At 36.0% G+C, this 27,800-nt stretch overlaps 1 protein-coding gene across 1 annotated transcript; it reads right to left on the bottom strand.

Annotated features, from left to right (window-relative positions):
* Window positions 1–10,170: 10,170 nt before the first annotated feature.
* Window positions 10,171–13,123, bottom strand: LOC104587150 (pentatricopeptide repeat-containing protein At2g20710, mitochondrial). Its single transcript, XM_010244627.3, has 2 exons — window positions 12,750–13,123; window positions 10,171–11,719 (listed from the first exon to the last, which is right to left on the bottom strand). The coding sequence occupies exons 1-2, from the start codon at window positions 13,011–13,013 to the stop codon at window positions 10,481–10,483; spliced, it is 1,503 nt and encodes a 500-aa protein (XP_010242929.1). The 5' UTR covers window positions 13,014–13,123; the 3' UTR covers window positions 10,171–10,480.
* Window positions 13,124–27,800: the final 14,677 nt, after the last annotated feature.

Here is a 27,800-nt window from a genome sequence, read left to right as displayed (position 1 = left end):
GTGGGTTTGGCCACATTCCCAAACGCCCACATCATATTTCCTTTACTTGGGCAAAATTAGTGTGTTATTTGCTCTGGTCCTTCGAAGCCTAATACGACAGGCTTTGGGATAACACATTCCATTAAGGAGTTCTGGCTGAGCGCAATTCTGTATATGCAATAAACCTCCAACAACCTGATATAGACTACATTATTTATTTGCTTCTGTGTGAATTACTTCGAAACCACTAATGTCCTAAATAGCTTTTCTTAATAGTTAATCGGAAGCTCTCTGTTTGGCTTATAAATTTGCAAATTTTGGTTGTAATGCTTTTAGGTTTATACTTTTTGAATGACTTGATATAATGAATCAGCCCAAAGGGAAAATTTAATCGGAAGCTTGGTGGGTATTCCCTGATCTTATACATCTTAATTTGTTATTGATTGCACTCCAATGAGTTGGTTGTCATCCTTTTCCATCACAGTCCAGTCGTTGGGCACAGCATGAGTAATAATTATTTCATTATATGTCTAAATCTGCCCCAAATTAATAAATGATGATGGTGATAGCCTGATAGCTACGGATTTACCTTTTGGGGGACTTCATTGCCAAGGCTTGCAATGCAAATAAATTTGTACTGATGTAACAGTGCAAATGATTTGAGTATAAATTCTGATTTATTTTTGTTTTAAATTTTAGCTTATTTTGTTTGATTGTAGTATAAATTAAGTAAATTAAGACATGAAACAGAATAAAGTAAAATTCAAAACAAAATTAAACAAAAATTTATATTTTTTTACATTTACACCCCTATGTATTTGTACTAGTGCAAATAAATTTGCACTACAACTAAACATAGCCTAAATAATTATTATACTACCATTTTGGTGCATGATTGTAGGACTACAAATAAATCGGATCGAAGTAGGATATCTCCAAATTTGATTCAATTTGAGAGATTTGAAATCATTTCATATACCACGGATATCTAAAGCTGTGATTCAAATTCGATTTGCTTGCATTCCGGATATCCAATTTGAGTCCAATTCAATTGGAATAGTGGGAAATTTATGTAGGATTAGTATAAACCCAAAAAAATAAGTGGTTATGAAATATGATGATCAGATCCGAGTAAACAAATGGATCCTATTTTCAAATCCGATTATGATTTAAATGGATACCCAAATCGGCTCCAAGTTGCTTATTTGTATTTGTTTTGCCTCACTAATCTTCAAGACCGGATTTACTACTCACATAGTGCTTCTCAAACCAACCTCACAATACATTCATCCGTGCATTACAAATATCTTTATACATGTATTTTGTCATTTATGAATAGGGGTGGCTACGAGCCGAGCTTTTCACGAGCTATTCGAGATTGACTCGGATCGGTTTAAATCGAGCTCGGGTCTGATAAATAGGCTCGTTTGCTAATCGAGCCGAGCTCGACTCATGAGGCTAACGAGCCTAGTATAATAAATAATTTTTATACATACATACATACATACATATGTATATAAATATAAATATATATATATATATATAATAAATCATTTTTATTATATATAATAATATTTTTATTTTTTATGTATAATAGTAAAGAATTTTTATAATTATTGTTTGTATGTATAATAATAATCATTTTTTTATAATTCTTAATTTTTTGTATGTAACATAAAAAAATATGTTTATATGTATAATTTTTACTTTTTAGAAAAAATTTAGCTTACAATTGAACTCAAGCTGAACTTGAACTTGTAAGTTTTTAAAGTGAGCCAAGTTCAAGCTCAAGCCTAAAATTATTTTTGCGAGCTGAGCTCAAATAACCAAGCATTCTACTTGGCTCGGGTCAAATCCACCTATATTCATGAATCAATACACCGTTGCAATGTATTGTAAGGATGATATGAGTAACAAATCCGAATTGCTAATTTCGTTAATGCTCATGGCACCTTTTATTCAAATTAGGCAATGAAGCCAATCTACAATATTTCCCTTTTAATGCCAGCAGATTTTTTAGGTCACGTCCAATATCGATCCAAGTCAGAGCAAGTGGCATATTCTTTCCATTGTCAAATTGAGATGTCGTTATCAATTAAAGGTTAAGCAAGGCTTTAAAGCTAAGGGTGGAGAAAATGTGACTAGGCCCAAGGTTCAAAATATTTTCTTTTTCAGTCTGATATTTTACAAATAGGTATATTAGGATTGACATTAACAATTAAAATTATTAAAATGCCTTAATTCTCAGTATTTATCATTTTGCCGACCCTTCATGTTAACATGATATGTATAGATACTTTGAACCTTGATTGAGTCTAAAATGTTCCAGTATAGAGACCTCAAAGACATGATATTAGGAGAGCCTTGACCCATTGAAACCTCTTCCATGAATTTTAACAAATATCAATTGATTGGTTTCCACTTTTATGATATTGGTTGATTGATTATAAGTTTTTCGGTATCATAGTTAAACCTATATATAAATATATGTTTTTAAAATTTTATAAATTTATTAGGGTTATTTATTAGAACACCCCTTATAGTTTCACAGATTTAATTAAACCTACCCCATAATCTGTATTTTACTAAAATACCACTTATAGTTTGCAACAAATTTACTTAATTAACCTTTTATTAAGAAGTATTTGTTTTGCCATATGAAAATAGTAACATGATTACCTAAACTAAGAGGAAAATGTTTAAGGGCATGGACCCATAGTTGTTTATTCCAAAAATACCCTTAAACTAAGTAGTTAATGTTCAAGGGTATGGATCCATGTTTTATTCCAAAAGTACCCCCTAACACTTTTTTGTATAGAAAACAAAATTAACCAATTGAAAAAAAAATAGAGTGATTTTTTATGTTTTATTAGGGGCAAAAATGGTATTTTTGTTTTTAGTTCCTTTTGATTATAAGAAATACATGTTTTAATAAAACACAAACTATAGGATATGTTTTAATAAATTCATAAAATTATAGGGAGTATTTTAGTAAATGACCCTATTTATTACTAATAAAGGCCGATAGAATAACTATGTTTTTCTTTGTAGTAAAGTAACACCACAACTATGCTTATACTTAAGGCTGTCTTTGGATCATAAGTAGCTTCTATCAAATATAGAGAATAGAGAAAATCTATCATATGTCAAACTGAGCAATAGATGATTCACACCCAAATCTAAGCACCCAGACCCATAAAATATTTTTTTTTTGGTAAAAACAAATAGAATATATGGTCCATTTTGGGTCCACAAAAATATTGCGTATAAGTTATGTTTCCATGAATCTTATCCAGATACATGACACATATAATTTGGGTGTGGAATCCCTTCAGATCTTAATGACTCTATAAAAGATAATCTTTTATACATTAATACATTACCAGTGTAAGAACATTAATCATATATGATATTTAGATTTTTAACTTTTATAATCAGTATGGTTATATAATAATAAAATAGATATTTACATATTTATCAATACATTTGGTGGCGATTGAGGACATTTTTAATCTAATATAGCTTAGAAGTATTATCTTTATGTCATTATGTGTATTAAGAATTAACAAATATTGAAAATAGAGTGGGTTTATATTCATATCTGACCCATATGGATGCATTTAAATGGTCCTATCTGGCTTTAGTTACATCAGAATGTCAGAATGGAATAGTGAAGAATCCTGGCATCTGATAAGACCTAAAACGTTTTGATTTGAACTTGGATTTATCTGGACCTGCTCTGAATCTGACCAGTTGCATGCCAAAGTTTTTGCTTTGAAAAATATGTTTTTATTTAAAATCATACTATATATCTCATCATCTTTCATAAATCATACAAACCATCATGTTTAAAAAAAAAATAACTTATTGTTTCTCAGAACAAAAAGACAGTTCAAGCACATGTTTTCGTTTTTCATTCGCAATTTCAACATACAATCAAAACAGAAAACATTCACTATGTAGAATCGGAATTTGGGCCATGATTTGACTCCATGGCTCAATTTGGAAGTGATGAGGGGTGATTTGGTCCGACCTAGTAAAGAGGGGACACGTGAATACGATCTGACCAAGAGATGACAACTCAGCTTAACGTAACCAGTCCGCAGCAGATCGAGCTCGGGTACCCAACCACCCCGAGCTAAAGTGACCTCGAGACAAGGCCACCTCGAGACGAGATTGCCTCGGTACCAGATCACAACAAGAACACCTCGATGCCAAGGAGATTCGGCACTTAACCCAGTTCGGAACTTAAAGATATCAGTTCGGGGATACCAACATGCAATTACGTGGTGATCCCGAAAACCCCTCCAACGGATCCGGGCCTCACGGGATCACGCCGCGTAACAGCTACCATTATCTCCCCGCCCGATTAGGACGGAATTGATGAAATGATGATCTCGGAACCGACCCGAAAAACCCGCAAGGACTCCATTATATAAAGACTCCACCCCCGGTGGTTCAAGGTACACGTGATTTCTATGCACTCTAGTTCTCTGCATTCTTAAACTATATCAGCTCGCAACAAGTATACTAACTTAAGCATCGGAGGACCTCGTCGGATTAACAACCCCAAGTTCTCTAATCCTACTCTTGCGAATCAACTTAATCCGTCGATCGCCTGTAAGTCAAATCACCACCAGTAGGGAGCAGCTAGTTCGCACAGCATCAGGAAGGAATACAAATATAAATATATACAATATAAATACATATAAAATAATACAATTTTTTGTACTGTATTTATTTGCATTTGTACAAATTGTACTCCTTCCAAACTGAGCCCATGTAAAATGAAATCATGGTAGGGTAGTTGTTACATCGGGCCTCTTTTGCACTCTCCACCCATAATATAACACAGTCAGGTAATGGTTTATAATAAATAGAAAAAGAGCTGGAATCGAATAGTGATTCAGCCCATAGATTTGTAGAGGAGAACCACTTCTCACATTCACCCAGAGAGGAGAAACAGAATTGACAGAAAAGGAAAAGGAAAAAGAGACTATGACCCCTTTTAACCATATCCTTGTTACTAGTCATGTTTGCCATGTGATGTAAGGTTTATCTACTTGTCTTTTAAGTCCGTGAAATTTATGGTACAAAGCTTGGCCCCCATGGTTTCAACTTTCTACACAGAAATGCTTTATTGTCAGACACTCAGAAATAACTTGCTTTCTTTTCTTCTATTTTATGCATAGCAATCCTAATTGATAGCTTCAGCCTTGAGCAATTTTTTAGGGTCTTTCATATGGGTATGGGTGTCGTCCATGCCCATATTTGCATGAATGGGCATTATTAAGGTGGAATTTGGGAGTGATTGTTTTAATAATTGTTCATGAGTACTGTTTGGTGAAAAGTACTTATTTCAAATAGGGGTAATATAGGCATTTTCAAAATAACATAACAGGCCAAGGCGGACCAGAAAGGAAATAAGCACTTAAAAATAAGTTTAAAATGTGGGCTTCTAGAAATACTTATTTTTTAAATGCAAATAAGTGAATATTGGTGTGGTTTTGGTCCAAAATTAGGAATAAGCATTCCTAACCTTAGCTTAAGAACACCCCCTTACAACAGTGTAACCAATAAATAATTTGCTCTTACCGGTATCTAGACAACATCAGAAAGAAAAATAAACGGTTCATTACTGCTCAGTTTGAAAATAATACAAATGCAAATATGTATAGCATAAATACATATAAAATATAAGGTTTTACACTCTATATATTTGCATTTGTACTCCTTCCAAACAGAGCCTACAAGACATTTGGTGAAGCGCAGCGGCTGAAAAGACCATTTGCGAGTGCTGAAGCACAGTGCCCTCTGGTTTTTCAAGGTGGGTCTCACACAGACATCCTATAAGCTATAAGCTATGTTTGGTAAAAATTAGACAGTCTGCTTCTCTGTCTCTTTAAATAACTTATCTGGAGGACTTCGAATATCTGAATCAGCTGAGGTGAATCTTCAGCTTACCCTAAAGTAGAGCAAATTTTTTGCTTGGCCCCAAAGCAAAGCCTGGCCCTGCCTGCAAATTTTCAGGCTCTGACCTAGATTTGCATCTGGGCCTTATATTTCGAGCCCAGGTTCAGACTATGCCCCTGGCCCATGATCACCATCACCCCTAGAAGCAGGGCTCTCTCTAAGATAGAATTTGGACAAAACAAGCTAATTGGCTAGAAAATTCGAATAGAAAAATTTTGAGAAAGAGACAACCTTCTCAACATAAGCTAAATTACTGCACTTAGGAAGCTTCTAATTCCCTAACGCAAAACATCATGAAATGAAATGAAGGCTCGCCCACCAGTTTACACTCTGAACACGTTTTGTCTCCTCCCAAGAAATCCAGGGGCCAAGAATCATGCGCTCCAATTTATCTTTCTTTTCCAATGTCTGATCTTTCTTGTACAGAGGTCCCTCACCAACGTTAAAGGGTGCCATTTTTCAATTCATAATTAGCTTTTCTTTTGGCGTATTCCTCATGTATGGTTGGTTATTTTCATGACAATGAGATTGCAATCTTTATCCATTTCTCTGATTTTCTTCGGTTTGTTTGTTTGTTGGTATATCGTAGAAGGTAAATTAGTTTATTGGGTAATTTAAATACATAATTCAAGTATTTTTTTTTTTTTAACCGGAATCAATTATCTGGATAAATACATTATTCCCGTACCAAAAAACAGATGAGGCCTAAGGTCAGAATCAGATGTGAGTACAATGGCCCATTTAATCCTTCCATAATTCGATCAAATAGGAATCCTCCAAAATTCACAATGTTCAACACTTGTAAAGTAGTTCTGAGAATCAACAATAGGACTTGTCTAATTTAATTGGAATCAACCTTTGGTAAACCTCATATTGTACATATCTATATTTTAAATTCACAGGGATGAATTAGGGGAAACTCTGGGAAGTCATGTCTGCTTATGCTCCAGAATCTCTCCACTTATGTAATATAGATGATTGTAAGGTTTTTAAAATCAGTTCGGATAGGGATTTGTTCGTTCTGGGGATTAGTTCACGGTTCAACCATTCAGTTGGAACAGATAATTCATTCTGACTTAAATAAAAAACAGTCAAAAATTATTGTTCGGATCGACGGTTCAATCACCCAAATCAAAAGGCTTTTGACTAAATCAACACAATTTTAGGGTGAAATGAAACCGATTATCTAACCGGTTCTTGATTTTCCCGGTCCAACTGTCCAATCCCGTTTTGAAAAACATGGATGATTGACCTCCATCCTTATTTATCCCTTCCCCATCCATGTAAAAACTTTTTTTTTTCGACTGACTCCGCTCCTGAACCTTGGATTGGAAAGTTCGCATGATCTTGATGGACAAATTATCTAGTTCATCGGTTTTGTTTGCTTCTTAAAAGATTCCAGTTTAATAGGTGAACTCACTGAAATTAGGTCCAGTCGGGCGTTTACACGTGGAGAAACCAGGCAGCTCCATGAATCCTGTCTCATCATTTTATTATGTTTAATGTTATGTTGGTTGTTAAATTATGAGTGGTTAAACCATTTATTTGCAAGTATGATTTTACAAAATCTCGCTAGCTAGTTGGTGTTGGGACTGTTGGCCATGCTTGGAGTGGGCTCTTTCAAAGAGAAGTGGATTAACATTTCCTTTCCCTCACGTAACAATCTCTTTGCCACTTGGGCCACGGATGACACAAGGGACCCTCGGGCTTTCACACATTTTCGTTATTGGTCAATAGGAATTTGCCAAAAAAATCGATCAGTAGGAAAGAAAAGTTGGTTTTGAGTTTTTGTTTTTAAGTGAACATTTAATTTATATGGAAAGAGGTAGGGCTGCTGTAAACTAATGTTTTAAAAACTGACCCGGATGTCGAACCGTATTTGCCCCCGGGTCGTGGGTCATCGGTTCAACCGGTCAGTTCAAATGGTTTAGACCGTACTATGTCATTATATATATATATAATTAAAAATTGCAATTTAAGGCCAAAAAAAGTTTTTTTTTTTTTTTTGCGAAAAATAGTGGTGTAAGGTGCCTACGGCTCCTTGGGACTCATAGATCTCAAAAAGTTACTCAAAATTAAATAAAAAAAAAAAACACCCCAATGGGACATCAGAGTACAAAGTTATGGTCTCCAAAAGTTTGCATACATTGAATTTGCAACCCGTGACCCGGTAACCGGGTTGAATGGATCAATGATTGAACCGTCCGAGTCGAACGGTTCTTAACTAAGTCAACAGTTTTGACTGTTTGATGGGTTTTGACTAAACTCGACCTAGAATCTTAGCTAGGTGACGGTTCGACCGACCGGGTCAATGACATTGAAAACACTATTGTAAACAGTATCCGATTGTCCAATTCAAATTTTAATTGGATCCATTTATAATTTGATCAAATATGGATTCACCATCCCTATCCAATTGTTATTTTTATTAAATTGTCAAAGGTTCAAGTTTCATACAACTAATTTTATTATTAAAGTTATTTTAGTTCATTTTATTAATAATATATAAAATGTTGATCCCGTTTTGATTAATTTATTTATACTATTCAATATTCAATTGTAATCTGAGTTCAATTTGAGTCTAATGTAAAAGATCTTATTCAAATTTGGATCTACCCATATCCAAATCAATTTAATACATTTGCAACTCTACAAAAACGGAGGCCAACGTCCTTCACCTTGATGCTCAAATATATCTCCTCTTCCTCTCATTTTCATACATGTAGTTTTTTATTTTTAATTAAATTATTAAAAATATCAGAAGTTACAATAAAATTCCTCTTAGAGTTAGATCTTAATTTTCTCTTATAAAATCTATCATTACTCCCCCTCCCCCAAAAAAATCAATGAAAAGAAAATTTGCTCCGTCCTGGATGTACATACTTCCTCCCTTCAACAGTGGATGACAAGGTTATGGCTCTTTGTTTTGTTGAAAATTTTTGAACATTGATAAGGTGTTATCATCCGCTATGAAGATGTGGAAGTATGTCCAGGATGAGTTCAGCCTTTACAGTCTTTGCATTGAGAATATCTCCATACTTATGTGCTTTATTTCATGGAGAGATATCCCCAATGCAAGGTTGCAAATGGCGATTGGAACGGTGTGGGCACAGGCTTGCCCTGAGAGAAGCCAATCTCGTCCAGGATGGAGCCAAATAAATCTCAATATGAATGTTTGTAACATCACTCCTTTCCGATCCCTACTTTTCTTTTAAATCTCTTTAAAAGTCTTTTGACTCTTTCTAATAAAACAGAGTATAAATTAAATGATTGGATTGGGTTATGGGCCAACTCTAGAACAACTTGAAAAAGGAACTTGGCCTTATCCAAATTGAAGTCAAAACTCAAAATTCCAAGTTGCCAAGCCAAACTCGATCAAATCCCTATCCAACCTCATACATTGCATGGGTTTACTTGCTAATTCAAAGATAATATGACCAGTATTTCTCTGTTTTTGTTTGAGAACAGATTGCGAAAGAGTGAATTGAAGTGCGACTCATACCTGTTTGCTAGGAGTCGGAGCTTCTTTTCAAAATGTAGGAACACGTTCTTCCTTGGGAAAGCTCACTAGATCACCGGGTTGTCAACTGAATACCAGATTGATTATAAGCACTCAATTGTAATAGTCATATTGAACATTATACCTTTATCACGGTTCTGTCTAACAATGGTCATATGTATTCGCCAAGCCATCACCATCATTCATCATCACCTTATCTTATATGGGGTCAGCTACATGAATCTATTTTCCCCATTCCATCATTAAATATGGATGCATCTACATTCACCACCAACTGCATTACTTGAGTCTTGATCCAGAGATGCGCACACCTTCAGATTCAGCTACTGTGGTAGATCCTGAACCTCTTTGCACTTCTGCCTACTCCAGACTCCAGAGCGAATTTGGGTTAATTGGACGCAATGGCTCTTCAGCTAGCTGTGGAACCAATGATAATGCCCCACACCAGTGATAGAAATATGTGAGACCCACGGTGAAAAGTTAGATGGGTTGTTGGTCATCATGGGTTCCACAGCCCACTGAGCTATTGCACTCAGCTAATCCTTTCTCCTAGGGAGCATAGATTGGGTTCTTCTAACCTGGTTTCCACACCTCAACTGAGCAAAATGACAAACTATAATACTAGAATCACTATCATTAACAATGGATTAATTGTTAAATAGAAGAATACATATCAAAGATAAATGCTTCAGTACATATCAAGGATTCTAAAAACTTTAGGTAATAGTTACTATCTCAATGATACATCATACATTCTAAACCACCCTGAACCTATTATTGATTTTAACAAATCAGTTTCGCTTTGAAGACAATTGTGACCGTCAAATTGAGGGCTATATGCAAAATTACTTTGACCTTACAGGGTAATCACTTTGTCTTAGAACATGACTTCGTAAAACACAGCAGGGTGATTTTCTGTAGGATGCCCATTCTTCAAAGTAAGCTTGTCCCTCCCAAGATGCAAAATTATGAGCCTTGGGTTGTCTGGAAGATGCTTCAATTGTCAAATTAACTGCAACATTCCACCCTTGGGTTCATCACTCCCTGCCTTCCCTCATCATCACCAAAAGCATCCTCACCAATCTGGTCAAGTATGTTCATATCTGGATTTCCATTTTCTATGTAATTCAGCAACCTATCACACACATCTGTTGAGAAATGACCCGAGTTGCCAAGTAACCTAATTAACTTTCTTGCTCCTTCAACGTCTCTCTGTTCTTTGTAATATTCCAGACAACCAGCCAGAGTGGCATGGTTTGGCCTCCATCCAGGCCGGCTTGCCATGATTGCCTTTTTTAGTGTCTCCACTGCATTTAGAATCTGATTGTTCTCATAATACCCAGATGCCAAAAGATCCCAAGTACTTGATAGTGGCTTCTTCCCTTTCTCTATGGCCTTGCTTATAATTGCTTCAGCCTTCTCTAGAAGACCCTTTTTGCAATAAGCAGATATAAGCCTATTTGGAACCCGGAAGTCATAGGAAGTACCCCCCAATTCCCATTCCCCAAAGATCTTCTCGGCACCCTCAATATCATCCAACTTCACCAATGAACTTAACATGCAGATATAAGTTGAATTGTATATCTTTTCCGAAGCCTTGTAGGTATTCCAGATCCTGTACAATTCGTCCTTTTTCCCTATGCCAGCATACATTGTGAGAAGATAATCAACTGCCACCCTCCTTTGTCTACCAGTGATCAATGCCTCAGACTTTTTCAGCATTGTCAATGCCTTGTCTGTTAGCCCAGCTTTCATGTAACCATTTGCCATGAGAAAATATGCATTCCAATCCACAATAATACTAGGATCAGCTTCCATCCTTGTCAAAATCTTCTCCATTCCATCAACATCAGCAGCTGCTGAATATGCACTCATCCTGATGCTTAATGTGAACTTGTCATGGCCGATGCCCCTGTCTTCCATTTCTTGCATCAGGGGGTCCAGTTTCTCATGCTGTCCCATTTGAGAGTAGAGGTTTAGCATTACGTTGTAAGTCAGTACTGTCTTTGCAAACCCTAATTCTTTCATCTTCTGAAAGAGGGCCTCTGCTTTGTCAACAGATTTCTCATGTGTATAGCAGTTAAGTAGAGCACCGTAGGTCTGGAAGACTCTTAATTGTGTTGGAATATAATCAAAATACTTCTCTGCTTCTCCTAGGCCATGAACTTTTGTGATCAAGTCCAGCCTAATCGCAGCATCGCCTGCTGATAGGTCAAAGTACCTTTGATCGGTCATCCACTGTGATATCTACGAACAAACATCATAATTTGGGATCAGGATTTTGTGTTCTGGCAATTATTAAGGTTAACTATTGATTAAAAAAATGATCCCGGTGAATAAGATCAATCACAATATTATTTCTCCTACATCTTTCCATGGCAAGTTAAAAACTTACCATATAATCATATGCTAAAAAAGAAACAATGAGAACCAGAAAACCCACCCTTATCACAGGGTTGTGCTGGCATAAGGATACAATGAAGCGTGAGCATATTAAAACCTCTATGTGTTTTTTAGATAAGAAGAAAAGGTAAATAAAAACAATAACAGAAACAGATCACCTGAAGGAGTCTCCTTTTATACCCTGCCTATGTGTCAAAACTCAGGTGTATTGCAATCTTCTTTTTAGGCAATCAAAATATTGCAATCTCAGATGTAGCAAATTAGTTCCAGAAATTGTACCCATCTCACCCTTTTTTGAGAGTCCCTAAGGTTAATTCCAATCAACCGAAAAAAGGACTGCTTTCAACTTCTCTTCAGTGATTTCAACAATGGGAAGAGGCAGGGTACCAAGCCAATTTGAGCAGTCCACCATGTTCACAGGCTCACAGCTAAAGAAGTTAGAACATTAGCTGCTTTATTACTACTTCTGGGGGTGACATGGATGAGTAATGCTTGGACAGGCTTCTGCATTGGGCGAAAGTGTGACAATGCACCACCGAGGTGAATACGATCAAGAAAAAATGCACCATCGAGGTGAAGTATGATCCTCCAACAGAAGTCTTCGCAGCTTTTGTTTGGCCCATGATACAACCCATAAACTGTAGCTTTTAAAATAATTTTAAATCGTTTCTTATCCATTTAAGTTCTATCGCACAGGGTAGAGACTAGAGAGAGCAATATTTCTTAGAGGTGGTTAAATCGAGCATCAATTAACCCTCGGTTTTCCATGATCAATAAAAGTCAGGGAAAATGTTTTCCCATGACATCGAAGCAATGAACGGACAGAAGTGGGGGGAGGAGGAATGAAAACCAATAGAGGAAGAGATTGAAGTACCTCGAGAGCATGTTTGTATCGTCTGTAATGTCTAAGCCGCTTGATTATCCTTTGAAGATAGTCCCTGGTAAAAGTTTTTCCTTCTTTGATCCATTGATCGAGCACTGGAACTATCGAATCCCTTGGATCTCCGGCCGGCGAAATTCTCCGGTATAATGTGTCGTTCGACTTGTAAGATATTATTCCATCGGTCGAGTAGAATAAAACCCTAAACACCCTCGAAACGACAGATTGTGAACCGAATTCGAAGCGTATAAGCGCCATCACTCATCAGTTTGCTCGACGCGCAGAGAGGAATAGGATGACAGCATTTAGGGTTTAGGGTTTATGCAAATAAGTTGGGGAGTGTTTACCCACTAAGCTTTTATTAATGTTTGGTGAAAAACTAATAATTTATGTTTACATATAATGAAAACCCGGATAAATATAATGACCACAAAAAACATTAATAAGCGCCACCAGTGATTCAGACCTTCCTTTATCGTTTAGTTGATTGGGTAATTCTCAGACTATCTTTTTAAGTTTTCTAACAATTGTCGTTACCGTTAATATTTCGTCCCATATAACATTATATCATTGATATATTTTTCAAAAATTTCTAAAATACCTTCTCGTTTAAGTCTGCTCTCTCCATATCCATGGCCATTCAGAGATATATCTAAAATCTTCATTTATGGACCTATCGTCTTAAAATGCCAGCATGCTAATGGGTCATTTTATTCTAGCCTTCCAAGTTCTATCATCAAGAAGAAAAAAGCCTTTCTCTAAATCCAATCTTTAAAAAAATAGAGAAGTATGGATACATCCAATGTTGATTTTTTATTCTCATTATACAATTATAAACATTTAAAACGTCAGAAAAAACACATCTTATGCATTTATACCTGCCCGTGAATTGGCATCAATTCTAAGCCGGCACCTATGTACTTTGAACCTACAAATTCTGACATTAGAGTTAAGAATTACATTGATTGATGGTTAAGAATCAAATCATCAACTCATTCATTAGTCACTTTCGGGACACGCCTCACTTGATATTATTCATCAACAATTCAGCGTGCACATTAGATCAAAAGGGCATAGTTGCAACGCAATTCTCCTCTATTGTGAAATAAACCCCGCAAAACTGAAGCCTAATTTTATTCATAAACAATCTGAAACTCATATGACCAACAACAAAACCCTAACCCTAATTTTATCCATGAACAATGAAAAACAATCTGAACCCGTTTATTTTTGCGAACACACTGAGAACTAAAACAATTAATATTTTCTGCAAAGGGTTTGACTATGATACGGAAAAGATATGATATCTACCAGTCAACTGGAATCATAAATGTGGTAGCCAATTAGGTGTTATTTATCAAAATCCATGGGTGGATTTTGATTAGTCAAAACTCTTCCTATACCATATCTTTTACGCATCATAGACTTTCCCTTCTGCAAATACCACGAAATATTCTAATCTCATACTTGAAAGACTAGGGTTCTCAATGTAAATGACGCATAGAGAGAAAGAGATTTGCTACTTGAAAGACTTCAAGGTAAGATGAAGAATCCTATTGGCAAATGTTAGATTAGTCCTACGGGCTGCCTTTTTTTTCCTAGGCGCACAAAACATAAAGCTTCTTTGAAGGTTGAAGCACTGCAAGCCTGAAGGTTGCGCTATCCACCAATGACAGTTGCGCATAAATCTGAAGCAATATGAGAACAAAATTGCATTTCGATCTCCCTACCTCCGCTCTCTTCTATTGACCTACTCTTTCTCTTGTTTTATTTTAAAATTTTGAATGAGAATAATGGGTAAAATAGTCTTTTTTGTCTCTGTTAACGGACATTAATGACAAGGATGTTTTGGACAATTGTTAAAAAGCTTAGGGGTATTCTAAGACAATATGTAAATAGTAAGAATAGAGTTAGTCAATTAACTCAAATAAATACTTTTTCACAAAGTAATTAAGCAATTAAAAAAATATATTAAACTAACAAAACAAATTTTTAACTTATTCAAAAAGGACTTATTTCCTGGAAAAAAAAACAATTGTTCAAACTTATTTCCTAAACGCATAAGTGCTTATTGGAATAGACCAAGACAGGTCAGAAATCCAATAAACACTACTGTGGCGCGATCCGGGCACTTTTAGCTGGCGGCTGACTGACTCCTTGTTGGCAACGAGCGGCACCTAAGAAGATGGGAGGAAGGAATACTCCAATGCTTAAGTTAGTACTGTGTATGGGGAGTAAAGAGAAACAAAAGCTAAGAGTGGAGATCGCACTTTATCACTATATTCAAGAGGTTGGAGGTCTCCAGGAGACCTTTCTCCTCTGCCCTGAGGGCATTTATAAGAGCACTCTTGTGAGATTGGGCATAACCGCCACTGGGTCCCTGCCACAGTTGTTACCTGCCAGGGCTGCGCAGGTGGCCGTTGGGACGTACTCCTTACCCGGGCGAGTGACACATCCCCAAAGTGACAGGCACGCCTCCGCCTACTTAGAGATGTGGGCGCTGACTGTCGAAAGGATAGGGATTGCGCCGTCAGTTAGGGACGTGGCCAAGTCTGACTGGTACGGCTTATTAAATAGAAGCTTCCTGAGGAATGCTCGTGCGGCCCATTCGCGAACTACTTTGCAACGAGCTTCAAATACTTCAGAAGTACCCTTAATAGAATTGGTCCTCGGATGACTTGCCTTGTTCGGGAACTCGGGCGAGCTGGCATTCTTAGCTCGCAAGTTAAAGTTTGCCTCGGAATATCCCTTGAGGTAGCTCGGGGGACCCAAAGCTCGCATTGTGGCGAGCCCCTCCTTTACCCCGCTACCACGTAGCGAGCTGCTTTATAAGCCTATCACTTAGCCATACTGAACCACAATGCTGAGTTGTCGCTTACGCTAAGTCAACGCCCATGTGTCGCCGTTTCATAAATCGGGTCAAATCATCCTTCATCAAACACTTTTTTCAAAAAACAATTAAAAAACTGACGAAGACAAAATCTTAAGCTTATTCAAAACGGTTTCTGAAAAAAAAAAAAAACACCTATTCAGGCTTATTTCCTACATGCAAATGCTTATTGGTATGATTTTGGCTGAGCCCCACACGGATTTGATATAAGTTGTGTTTGGTGAAAATTCAAAAAACCAATATTGGCATTCCAAACACAAAAAACACGAATATGAAGTGAAAATACTCCCAGAAACTTGTCCGGAACACAGGTGATTTGTGACCACGGCTAAGTCAATGTAACTCAACTCAACGCACAAGCCCTCCCAAACGGGCTCTAAATTATCCGAAGGGAGGTTCAAGTATAATTTACTCCAAACACTAGGGGAGATTTAAATAATGTTCTCTTTGCTAAATTGTCAAAAGTTTAAGTTCCACACAACAATCCATTTTGTTCATGTTCAGCTTATATATAAAACATGTGATATGGCCACGTCAAATTAAATCCTCAATGGTGTGCCCATATCAAATTAAATCGACTGAGATGTGCCCATAGCCTTATAAGCTCAACCTCTTGCACATAACATCCAGCTCTACATTGGAAATATCTATGTAAATGTATCTTAAATTCATGGGGAAATGTTTCCAATGTAGGACTGGATTCCTATGCTTCGCGTGTGTGTAGAGTTTTTGCTTGGAGGGAATCATATCCCCTATTTGTATTCTAATTTATTTCTGTCCCTAACTCCATACTTGAGATTGATTAAACTTTCCATCAGTAAATGAAGCTTTAAGCCTACTTTCTAGGAAGATAAAGGATTTTATCTTAAATTCATGGGTAGATGTTCAATATGCACATTTGATCACAAATATATTAAAATGTCCTTTTTAACACTCCCAAAAAGGGTAAATTATAAGACCCCTTGTACTATGGGGTCAATGATAAATACCCCCTTAGCTTTTATTTGTTATAAAGATCCCTTGAACTTTCTCTTTGACATACCCCTTGTTAGAGTTCCTTCACTTAACTTTGAAAAAGAATCTCATCGGGTTGTTTAAATTTTTTTTAAATCCCCAAATTACCATTTTTCTTATTTATTAGAATGATTTATGATTCAATTAATTTCTAAATATAACATTGAAGTCCTTTATGCTGCTATAATAGATCCTTGCATATTTCTGATTTAATTCAACATTCCAATGAAATGGTACAAGTTTCTTTTTTATGGATATAAATTCATGGTTTCATTTAGTTTTTCTTGATTTATTAGATAAATAAGTTTATAATTTTTATATTTGGGAAAATCCTTTATCAGTACCCTAAACTTTAGGGGTTGTGTCAAGTCAGTCCCCAAACTTTTAGAATGTGTCTAATAGATCCCTGTCATTAACAGTTTGTCAGTTCTTTGTATCACGTAATGACATGTGTCACTTAAAACTTTTAAAACATCAAAACTACCATTGAAAGAAGACATTGTTCATTGTCTTCTATCCCGCAATTGCTACAATTTCCTATATATTCTTTAATTTTTTTAAAAATTTTATGTAACTGATGAAAATTTATTGTATATTCTAAAATCCATCTTGGATAGTTGTTGCAACCTTCCTATCTTAGCTAGGGTGTAAGGGGAAATGATGTCAATCCTAGCATTTACAAGGGAAAGGCTCTATTGATTGTTAATGTTGCATCACAATGTTCTAACTTACTTTCTTCTTTGCTTATTTCAGAATTTATTTGTGTTTGGGTTTGACTTCATTAACCACAGATTCATCATCGATAATCAGTAATCTATCACTCCACAAACTAGAAAACAAGATTGCTTGGAACCAAGATTTAAACGGAAAGAGTTTTGTTTAAATAGGTTTATGTGGAAGTGGTAGATAAAGAAAATTATATGACACCTGACGGGTAGTTTTGATATTTCCAAAATTAACTGACGAATTGTTAATAGCAGGGACCTATTAAACACAATTTGAAAGTTTAGGATACTGCATAGACACATTTTGAAGTTCGGGGACGGACTTGACACAACCCCAAAAGTTTAGGTACTTATTAGGAATTTTCCCTTTATATTTTAAGATGAAGAGAGACATTTATGTTAGTGAAATAAACTAGGAATTAAAAAAAAAAACTTTTTCTATGACAATGAAATTATTCTTATTATTTGGTTTAGTTTGGAGAAAATGGAAGCATTTTTTTTATCAATTAGGGTTTAAGAGAAAATGGCTATAAAAAGGAAAGTAAGGAAATTTCAAGTGGGTATTTTGGTAATTTAATGCATTTGTCATTTGGTTTAATGGTTAGGAGGTATTTGCCGCAAAGTGGAAGTTCAAGGGGTCTTGTTGCAAATGAAAATTCAAGGATGTATTTATCACTAACCCCATAGTACAAGGGGGTCTTTATAATTTACCCCCCCCCCCAAAAAAAAAAATGAAAAGAAAAGAAAACAACTCCAATCTACCATGGAAAAACCAAAGAACCTAACAACCTTAAACGAATTGACTTCATATGCAAATTTATTGTTAAACTACACCATTCCCACACAAAAAAAAAGAATAAAAAAGCATTTAAAAATATTAAGTTGTTTGTTAGACCCCAAAAAATGATACACAATTGCTTGTTCTCCATTACCAATTCGATCAAGAATTGCTTGCAGTTAGAGATTCACATTGTGCTCAACTACAAAATATTAGCTCTAAATATACTTGTAAGTAGGGAGGTACGACTACATGCGGGGGTTGGCTAGGGTGAATAGAATGGTAAAATGATGTCCTTGTTATGAGTTGGACCCCTAAAGAGATCCTGAGGTCCTGAAGGAAATGAGTTAAAAGTGTTTGATTCCCACTAGGGAAGGGAATCTTGGATTCGGTGTCAGTTGTTAGGGAACACCATTAGGGTTTTGCCACGTGTCTTATGAGATATCTCAAGGACATGGTTTCCTTTTGTCTGAAGATTCTCATAATACACGTGTGCTACTTCTTTTCGCGAGTCTCTTAGACTAATGTGGCACTGTGATGTCAATACTTAACTCGCGTGTCTTTTCTAATCCTACTGGGTGTTTTGTCACACACATTATTAACGAAACACGTGTTTGTTCACTCGTTGTGACTTACAATGGTCTTGGACTTCGCAAGTTTGCAATGATTTTGATCTCATCGCAGGTTCATGATAGTTCTGAGGTCATTGCAACCTCACGATGGCTTTGTGTTTATCGCAGACTCACGGTGGCTTTGAGTCTGCCTTCGTTATTGCGGTTCCGTGGTGGTCTTGAGCTCATTGCAAGCTTATTTCAGGTTTTTTAGCTCATCGCAAGTTATTGCGGGTTCTGAGCTCATCGCGAGTGTGAGTCGAGTCGTGAACTCGTCACGGGTGTTCTTGTGGTGTCAATTTAGCACCTTTTGTGTCCCCATAGTCATAGCGATCAACATATACCTACAATACTATTTACAAAACCAAATACACCATATATATTATTTTAATAATAATAATAATAATAATAATAATAAATGAATATGTACTAGTGCATGTACAATGATTCTATGAAGCGTTTAAGATGAGAGATGAACATATTTTCAAGAGAAAAAAAAAGTAAGAACAAAGTTATAATTGATCAAGTGATTATTTGGGTCTTTCATATATGAAACCGAAAAATGATTCAAAGTCCACAAAACATAATAATGTGGGAGTTGTTGTGACATCAAAACAAGGATGCACACTGGATTTTAATTTTGATTTTGACAGGAGGAAGAATCCAAGGGGATTACAATAGAACCCATTGCAAGAGGGTGGCAAAACTATCTCCAATTTTAGATCGATTTAAAAGAGTGTAAAGCTTTTTCTTAGGTCAATCAGTTCTCCTTGGCATTTTTTCTACCAAATAGGGATAGAAGGATTTCTAAAAGAGTGCTATCATGCTAAGTTTTTAGGGTAAATTAAATAAAAATCAATTTGGATGGAATGAATGGACTAGTAAGACATATTGAATTGGACCAATCCAAACTTAAGGGTCAAAAGTATTTATTGGATTCGATTGGACATGTTCCACCCGTAATGAATTTATATTGGATTGGATTGAATTGCACCGATATCTAGCCAATTGATATAAGATAAGAAGATAAGTGTCAATAGACTAGGTTTGGATTGGAACCCATTTAAATTAAAACCAAATTAAATAGATTGGATATTCCAAACATTGAATTGGACTAGTCCAAAATGGTATAGAGTATTAATCAAATTGGATTGGACTTGGTCCATATGTAATGAACTCATAATGGACTAGATCGGATTGGACTAAAGCCAGTCCTATCGATAACCCTAATTACAAAGATCTCCCTACACTATGGTGTAGACTTGTTCATGGATCAAGTTTGGGATTGGCTTTTGCCAAAGTTTGAATGGGCTCAACCTGAAGCCCGAGCCCAACATAGCGTAAAGTCAAGTCAAGCCCAAAGCCCAACCCGTGAATAGGTCTACTATGGGGTCAATGGTAAATACATGCTTTACTTTCATTTGTGACAAAGATCCCCTTGCATTTTTAATCATGACAAATATCCCTTGATTGTTAAGTACATGTCAGCCATATGAGAATGGAATTAATTGACAGAGGGCAAAAGGCAAAGCTTGGAGTCTACTTACTTCCAATAAGACCATAGTTCACATGGCACCCTGCTCACATGAGCAGAACCACTAAATGATAAGTTATTTGACTTTGTCCATAGTTGGTACTCTGCTAAGGAGTTTGAAGTTGTCTCTTCTCTAGGAGGAGCTTAAGAGAAAGTTTGAAAGTACCATCGCGTGAAAGAGATTTAGTGTGTGATGGAGGAAGAAAGTGAGAAAAAAAAAACAAAGGTGTTAAAAAATAAAGTAGAGAACAAGGACAGACTCTTTTCAATGATAGTTTTAGACATGCCGCTCAATGTGTCTAGAATCATAGCACAAATAATGAATATGTGGTGGTGGATTAAAGGGGGCTTTAACATTGAACGAGCGAGTGATGATATTCTCTAGATATCCTTTACCAGAGAAAATGATATCATCAAGCTTTTGAATAAGGAGTTGTGGTCAATCAAAGATTACCCCCGCTTATTGGCTAGGGGTCAACTGATACAAATGCCCACAACAATACATTTTTTCAATCTAAATGTTTGGGTAAGGATAATTAATGTTCCAATTGATTATAGAACAAAGGAAACAAGTGACTTGCTAGCCAATGTAGCAGGAGAGGTGTTGGAAGTGAAGCTAGATCATGGAGAGGGGAAAAAAAAAAGAAAAGAGTGAAGGACTTGATTTTTGAAATGGCTCTATAGAAGGAAAATGTGCAAGAAGGAAAAAAAATGGCTTTAAAGAAGAAGAGGTGGAGGACTTGGTTTTTGAGATGGCTAATGGTCTAGTTGACTATGGACCACGAATGAAAGCCAAAATAGGGTATGAAAATGATAGATTTATGAATGTGAAAGAAAAATGAGGTTCACAAAAAATAAATTGAGCTGCTTCCTGGAGTGAAAGTGTTAATGTGAGTATGGATTCAAAGGAGGGTGCATAGTCTATTAAAAAAAGCACCAAACTAGAAGAAAAGATTAATCCAATGAATATTACAAAGAAGCTCCCAATGAAGAGAGCTTTTTCCTCGGTGAGTGTAGTAAGGAAGGAACAAAGGTGAACATTGGTGGTGGTTTTCATGGTAATATCAATGTTATTTTCTCTCTGGCGAACTTTTTTGTGTAGAAACCAATGGTGAGAATGGAGAATCAATGGTTTATAGGGATAGCCAAAGGCAGTCAATCAAACATTACCTTTCCTATGTATAAAGCTAAAATTTTCAGGCTGGGCTTTCTAGGTATAACCAAATTGGGAATGAGCTAAAACTTGTGCCTGGAGAATTTTCAAAATTACTTAGTGAAGTTGAGGGGCCTCTAAATTCTCGACAACTAAATCATAGGTGAGAAAAGACTTTGAGACCTTTAGACTACCTAGGAAAAGGAAACTAGGTTCTCGGGGACAGATTTAAATTGGGTAACATAGTGTTTGCTGGGGTATAACCCGATTATGGTTGAACCTTGAATTGGACCAAGACCTATAGGGAAGTACGAATGGAAAGAAGGAAAAAAATCATGAGAAAACCCAACTAATTTGGTTGGAGATGAAGAAACTAGGGAAATAAAGAAAGCTTGGGATAAAGAAGACGATAATGGGGTTGAAGGGATAGCGATTGTTAACGATGAAGCCAATTCACATATTTTGAAGGTAAAAGAAGTTGTTATCCCTTTCTTAGAAGTGTAAAATTTATGTTTTCCTATTTTCCATCACCCTGTGAAAATTGACTTTCAACCTATTCAATTCTTTGTGCCTGACAACAACAACATCTCATTTTTGTACTATTGTTCGCTTAAATTTTTTAAATCTCTAGGTGTTTTGGATTTTCTTAGGGTGGGTAATGTTTGCTTTGAATGTTGTGGTTCTCGATCCAATTCCCTTTTACTATGGCTATTTTTGGGTGGAAGGCAAATTTGTTCTTGTTATTAAAGGAAAACATGTTTTCTTGTTTTTTTCCATTGGAAAAGGAGAAAACAAAAAAAAATAAATAAAAAGATTAATTATAATTTTTGAAGTTGTGTTTTTGCTACTAAATCTTAGTGTAGATCCCCTGTTACCTAAGCAAGGTGTCTAAGGTAGGAAAATGCAAAAGTGTTTTTCTTTTAGATAGGAGTTTGCCCTCAAATGTATGTGTTGATAAATTGTTAGGGGTCAAAGTTTCTACTAGGAAGGAAAAGTTTGGCTTGAGATTGTGATACTTTTAAAGGGTTTAGAAGGACCATGTTTTGAAAGGTTATGAGCGTGCCTGAGTGGAGTTATTTGAGCAAAGTTTGAATGAAATCAAGAAGAGAGTTGCTAGTCAGGTAGATACAAGGTTTGTGGGAGTTTACCCTCAACTTAAATGAAAGATTCGAAGCTGGAACTACCAAGGGTTGGGTTCCATTTTGATAGTTCGTGCAATAAAAGGGAACATACAGAGGGATAAGCTTGATGTAATTTTCTTTTGTGAGTCTAAATGTATGTTGGTGGAGTGCATAAAAAATTTTAAAAACCTCTCTTTGGAATTGTTGGGGTAGATCTGGAAACCTTAGTTAGTGGACTAGTGTTTTTTTGAGATGAAACATTTAATCTTCAAATTTTATATGTTGACAAAAACTTCATTCATACCAAGATTGAAGAGGAAAACAACATAATTTGGTGGTGTACCTTATATAGTGAGCCTACAAAAAGGAAGAATTTTTTTCTTTGAAAAAAATGGATAAGCTTGCTAAGAAAGTTAATGGTTCCTAGTGTTATGTAGGAGATTTCAACCTAATATTTAATGTGAATGAAAAAAAATAAGTGGAAGGTAGGTGAAAGTGTGTGAAATGAGAAAAAAATATAAACATCTTGAGAAGATGGAAGGTTTAGGAAATTCAAAGTTGTGGTCTAAAATTCACTTGGTCAAATAATAGAGAGGGGATGGATCACATCAAATGCAAGCTAGGTAGAAGTTTGGGTAATTTAGAATGGAATGAGTGGTTCCTAGATGCTAAGACCTTGGTGACTTCCTCTCATGGCTCCGGTAATTTCCCGATTTGCTGGAACACAAATCTGATTGAGTTGAAGTTTACAAGACCATTTAGATTTGAAGAAATGTGGCTATCTTATAAATCATGTGATGAAGTTGTAAGGAAGAATTGGCTTGATAGTATGGAAGGTTCTTCAAGGACTTCAATTTCAAAGAAGTGTAATGACTTGAGTAAGGTTCTTAAAAAATGAAATAAGGATGTGTTCGGAAAGGTCTAGGCTCAAATTGCAAATGCAAAGCCTAAATTGATGGAGGAAAAGGGTTAAGTTGGGATTAAATTATAATCATTAGAAAGTGAAGGATTTAGAAAATCTTATGGATTCTTGGATGAAAAAGATAGGAAATTATATGGGCCCAAAAGTCAAGGATTAATTAGCTAAATTATGGAAACAAGAATACTCTTTTTTTCACAACGCCAACATAAGAAGAAGAACCAAAAATAGAATCCTTAACTTAAGTTGAAAGATGAGGAGGGTGTGTGGATGGAAGAGCAAGAGAAAATTAAAAGAATTTTAACTCTTCATTTTGAAAAAAAAAAATATTCCTCCTCTCACCTCCCAAATGTGGACTTAACTTTGGAAAATATATCAAGTATCATAATAAATGAGAAAAATGAAGAGTTGCAAAAGCACATTTTTGAATAGGAAATTCAAATGATTCTCTTTAAGATAGCTCCTTGTAAAACACCTAGGTTGGATGGTTATCCAAAACTTTGTTTCCAAAAATATTGGGACCTAGTTAAGGATGATGTCCTAATGGATGTGAGGGATTTTTTTAAGGATGGTAAGTTAAATCTTGAATTGAATTATACTTACATAGCTCTCATTCCAAAAGTTAAACATTTAGAACAGGCTTATAAGTCTCTATAACACATTCTATAAAATAATAGCCAAAATCCCAGCAAATAAACTCAAGACAATCCTATATAGGATAATATCCCTTAACCAAAGTGTCATCTTTCCTAGTAGGGAAATTTCGAATAATATTTTAATAACTAATAAAGTTTCACTACATGAATCATGCAAAAGCTTCAAAGGGTTTCATGGCTATTAAATTGAATATGAATAAAGCCTACAACAAAGTAGAGTAGTTTTTTTTTTTAACCATGGAAAATTGGGCTTTAGGAAAAAGTTGATTACGTGAGTGATGAGTTGTGTCTCTTCTGTTTTGTATCAAATTCTAATAAATGGTGCTCCTTTCAAAAGAATCAAACCCCAAAGAGGGCTCAAACAAGGAGACCCCTCTTCCCTTATCTCTTTCTAAGTTGTACTAATGTATTGTCAAACATGTTGAACAAATAAGTTGAGAATAATAAGTTGTTAGGGATTAAAATTTGTAGGTAGGCTCAAGTAATATTTCACTTACTTTTTGCAAATGATAGCTATATCTTCATTAAGGCCGACCTCCAAGAAGTAGATGTTTTGTTGGGAGCTATCTCAATCTATTAATTAGCCTCAGGTCAGCAGGTGAACTACATTAAATCTATAGTGTCCTTTAGGATCAATTTGGAATGAGTACAAATACAAATATGTTGAATGCAAAATCTTGTATTATGTATTTATTTGTATTGTACATATTTGTATTTGTACTATTTCCAAACTAAGCATTAGTAACAATGTGCACCCAAGATTAAAGAAACTCGTGGCTAACTCTATGCATATAAAGAAGGTAGAATTTCCTTCTCTATATTTGGGTGCTTATACTTGCATTAGAAGGAGATAAAACCCAAATTTTTGGGTATATTGTTGAAAGAGTGGTTAATAAAACTTAGGGTTGGAAAGGCTCTTTATTTTCTTGTATAAAAGATTGGTAAGTTGTTCAAAGGTTAATGAAAGATAAGGAATCCCTCCTAGATGGAAGCCACCACTGTTGGTTTTTGGAAAATTAATGTTGATGGCAGTTTTTTGTAGGGTTGCAAGTCGGGTCGGGTTAGGTCGGGTTGAGGCCAAACCTAGCCCAACCCAACCCGAAGTCAACTTTAGGCTAGGCTGGGATTGGGTTGGGCCCAACCCAACCATCACTACATATATTAATCCTATGTTTTATTAGTATTTGTTTGTTAATGTTTTTATTGGTTCTTTAAGTACAAAATTCAGAAGAAAACAATTTGTTTGAAATGAATATAGTTTATTATGAATTATAACTTATAATAGATCTTTTATGGGCAACAAACTATGGGTGACAAACAACAGAGAGGAGATAAAGAATAAAATATTCAAAAAATATAAAATATGTTATTAAGGTTTTAGTATTTCCAAGTAGGATTAAGTGAAGTGGCTATCTTAAAAGAAATAAATGATATTATGCGGTAGGGTCTATACAACTATCATGCATCTAAACAAATCAATGTATGATATATATATATATATATATAACATATATTTATATATGATATATGTACTATAGAGTCAGGGTCAAGTCAGGTCAGGTTTCCCGAGGGGTCAATCCTAACCGAACTAGAAGTAAAGTCGGATTCATAAATTTCAACCCTAACCCTAACCCGAGCATCAACCCGACCCAACCCAACCTGGCTTTTTTGGGTTGGGTTAGGCTTGGGTTTAGACCAACCTGGCCCAAGTTGCACCCTTAGTTTTTGAGCTCAAGCAAGGTTGCTATTGGTTTTGTTGTTAGAAATTCTAAAGGTCTATGTTGGGGAGTAAGGTGTGGTTTCTTTTGTGCTTCCTCCCCCTTTAAGCTAAAGAAAAAGCTTTTTACTTGAAGTTGTTTTGTTTGTTGTGCAAACAATGTAATGTTTGAATTTGACAACTCTCAGTTAGTTTCCTTTGTTTTGGGTGATGAATCTTCTTGAATCTTGACCTCATGATATCTTTTTTGCCTGCAAAAATATTAAGATTTTGTGTGACTGTTCACAAAGAAGGCCAAAATGATCAAACCAATGAAACCAACCTTACTCAACTTGATATGTCTAGTTTATTAATGCCATTGGTCAGTTTGGGATTATTAAAATGTATAACCCAACCAATCGAGTCAGTTTTGGTTTATAAATTTATAAACCAAAAATAATCCGATTGACCGATTATATACTCATATCTCTTTTTTTTTTCATACAAATTATAAAATGTTACCTTTGAAGGCCATAGGGTGGAGTTCTGATACAGTGATACCTGTTAGACATTACAATTTACGAGACCAACTCAATCCACTATTAGCTTTTTCTTGAACTTTTCCCCTATTTGGATTTTTTCTCTTTACAACTTCTCTTCCATCATTTCATTTCTTCTCACTTTGTATACCTCTATTTCCAATATAAAAATAAAATATATTTAAAATACCCACTTTGTTTTACTCATCTAACTTAGGTTTCTATTTAAGGGAAAGATTTTGTCAATCCCCACCTACTATTCTAATGACACAACACTCTAACTAGGTTTTCATGGAGTAGGACAATGGGTTGCATTGTTCTTTCTAGAGAGAAAAACAATTAGGGTTTGAGAATGAAAACACATGAATGTGATTGTTTCTAACTGAGTGACAAACAATGGAGTTCATTTCTTGAAGTGAGCTTTCAGAGTTGAAAAGGGTGAAACATTTCATCTATATAAGGAGTATAAAAGATTCATCTATGCTCTTGTAGAGTTGTATAGTTGCTCATTTCTGTGATGTTCAATATTTCTAAGACATTGGTGTTGATTTTCATCGATTTACCGAAATATAGGTAATCTTCTTTCTCAACCTCTACAACTGAATTGGATAAATCCCATTATCACTCTTCATATCCCTTACCATCTCCTTATAATGATGAGGTAAGTAATTTGCTTATGCACAAGAAAAGCCCCCTTTTACCTCCACTCTCCAGTTCAAGTTACATGAAATTAGGAGGAACTACTGCAATCATTATTATTGATGAGGGTGGATTTGTCCCTCCAATGACATTGTGGTACATGGCATCTTGGTACAACTAGATGACACATGGACACCACCTAAGCGATGACTTGGGGTCCCAGATCGCGGTTTCTCTTCACCCCGACCTGGCGACTGGCCTTCACCAACAACCTGGTGACCTCGACCACAACTCAGGTCGGCTAGAAGCACCTCGTCCAGGGCCAACCTGTAGCACCTTGTCACTGGCCAAAGTGACCTCGACGCGAGGAGCGACCTCCTTCGAGAGCGTGCCGGCCTGACTGAGGCCCAGGTGGCAATCTGTGAGACGTGCTCGCCGACAAATTAGGCATGCATATGCCGACACTCCCATGTTTCTTGAAAGTTGGCCCATGTACCGAATGTTTCGGAGGGTGGTCAACGTGCATGGTGGTTACCTTCGAGGATTTTGGACTGGTTAGGCACGACCTCCTGAAAATCTCAGATGCGGTGCGTGAGGCCCACACCAAACAATGCCTATATAAACGCACCAACCCCAATGACAGAGGAGAGAGGCGGGTAAGCACATTCTAGCTCTCATACTTTTTGATTTTTTAGTTCGCGATCTACTATGAGAGTACTAATGTAATCATTGGAGCGACCTTGCCAGGTTAGCCACCCCGGGTCCTCTAA

Source organism: Nelumbo nucifera, chromosome 1 (assembly GCF_055504915.1).
Source record: "Nelumbo nucifera cultivar China Antique chromosome 1, China Antique-T2T, whole genome shotgun sequence".
NCBI classification, from domain to species: domain Eukaryota; kingdom Viridiplantae; phylum Streptophyta; class Magnoliopsida; order Proteales; family Nelumbonaceae; genus Nelumbo; species Nelumbo nucifera.
This window is presented reverse-complemented; position numbering and strand designations above follow the sequence as displayed.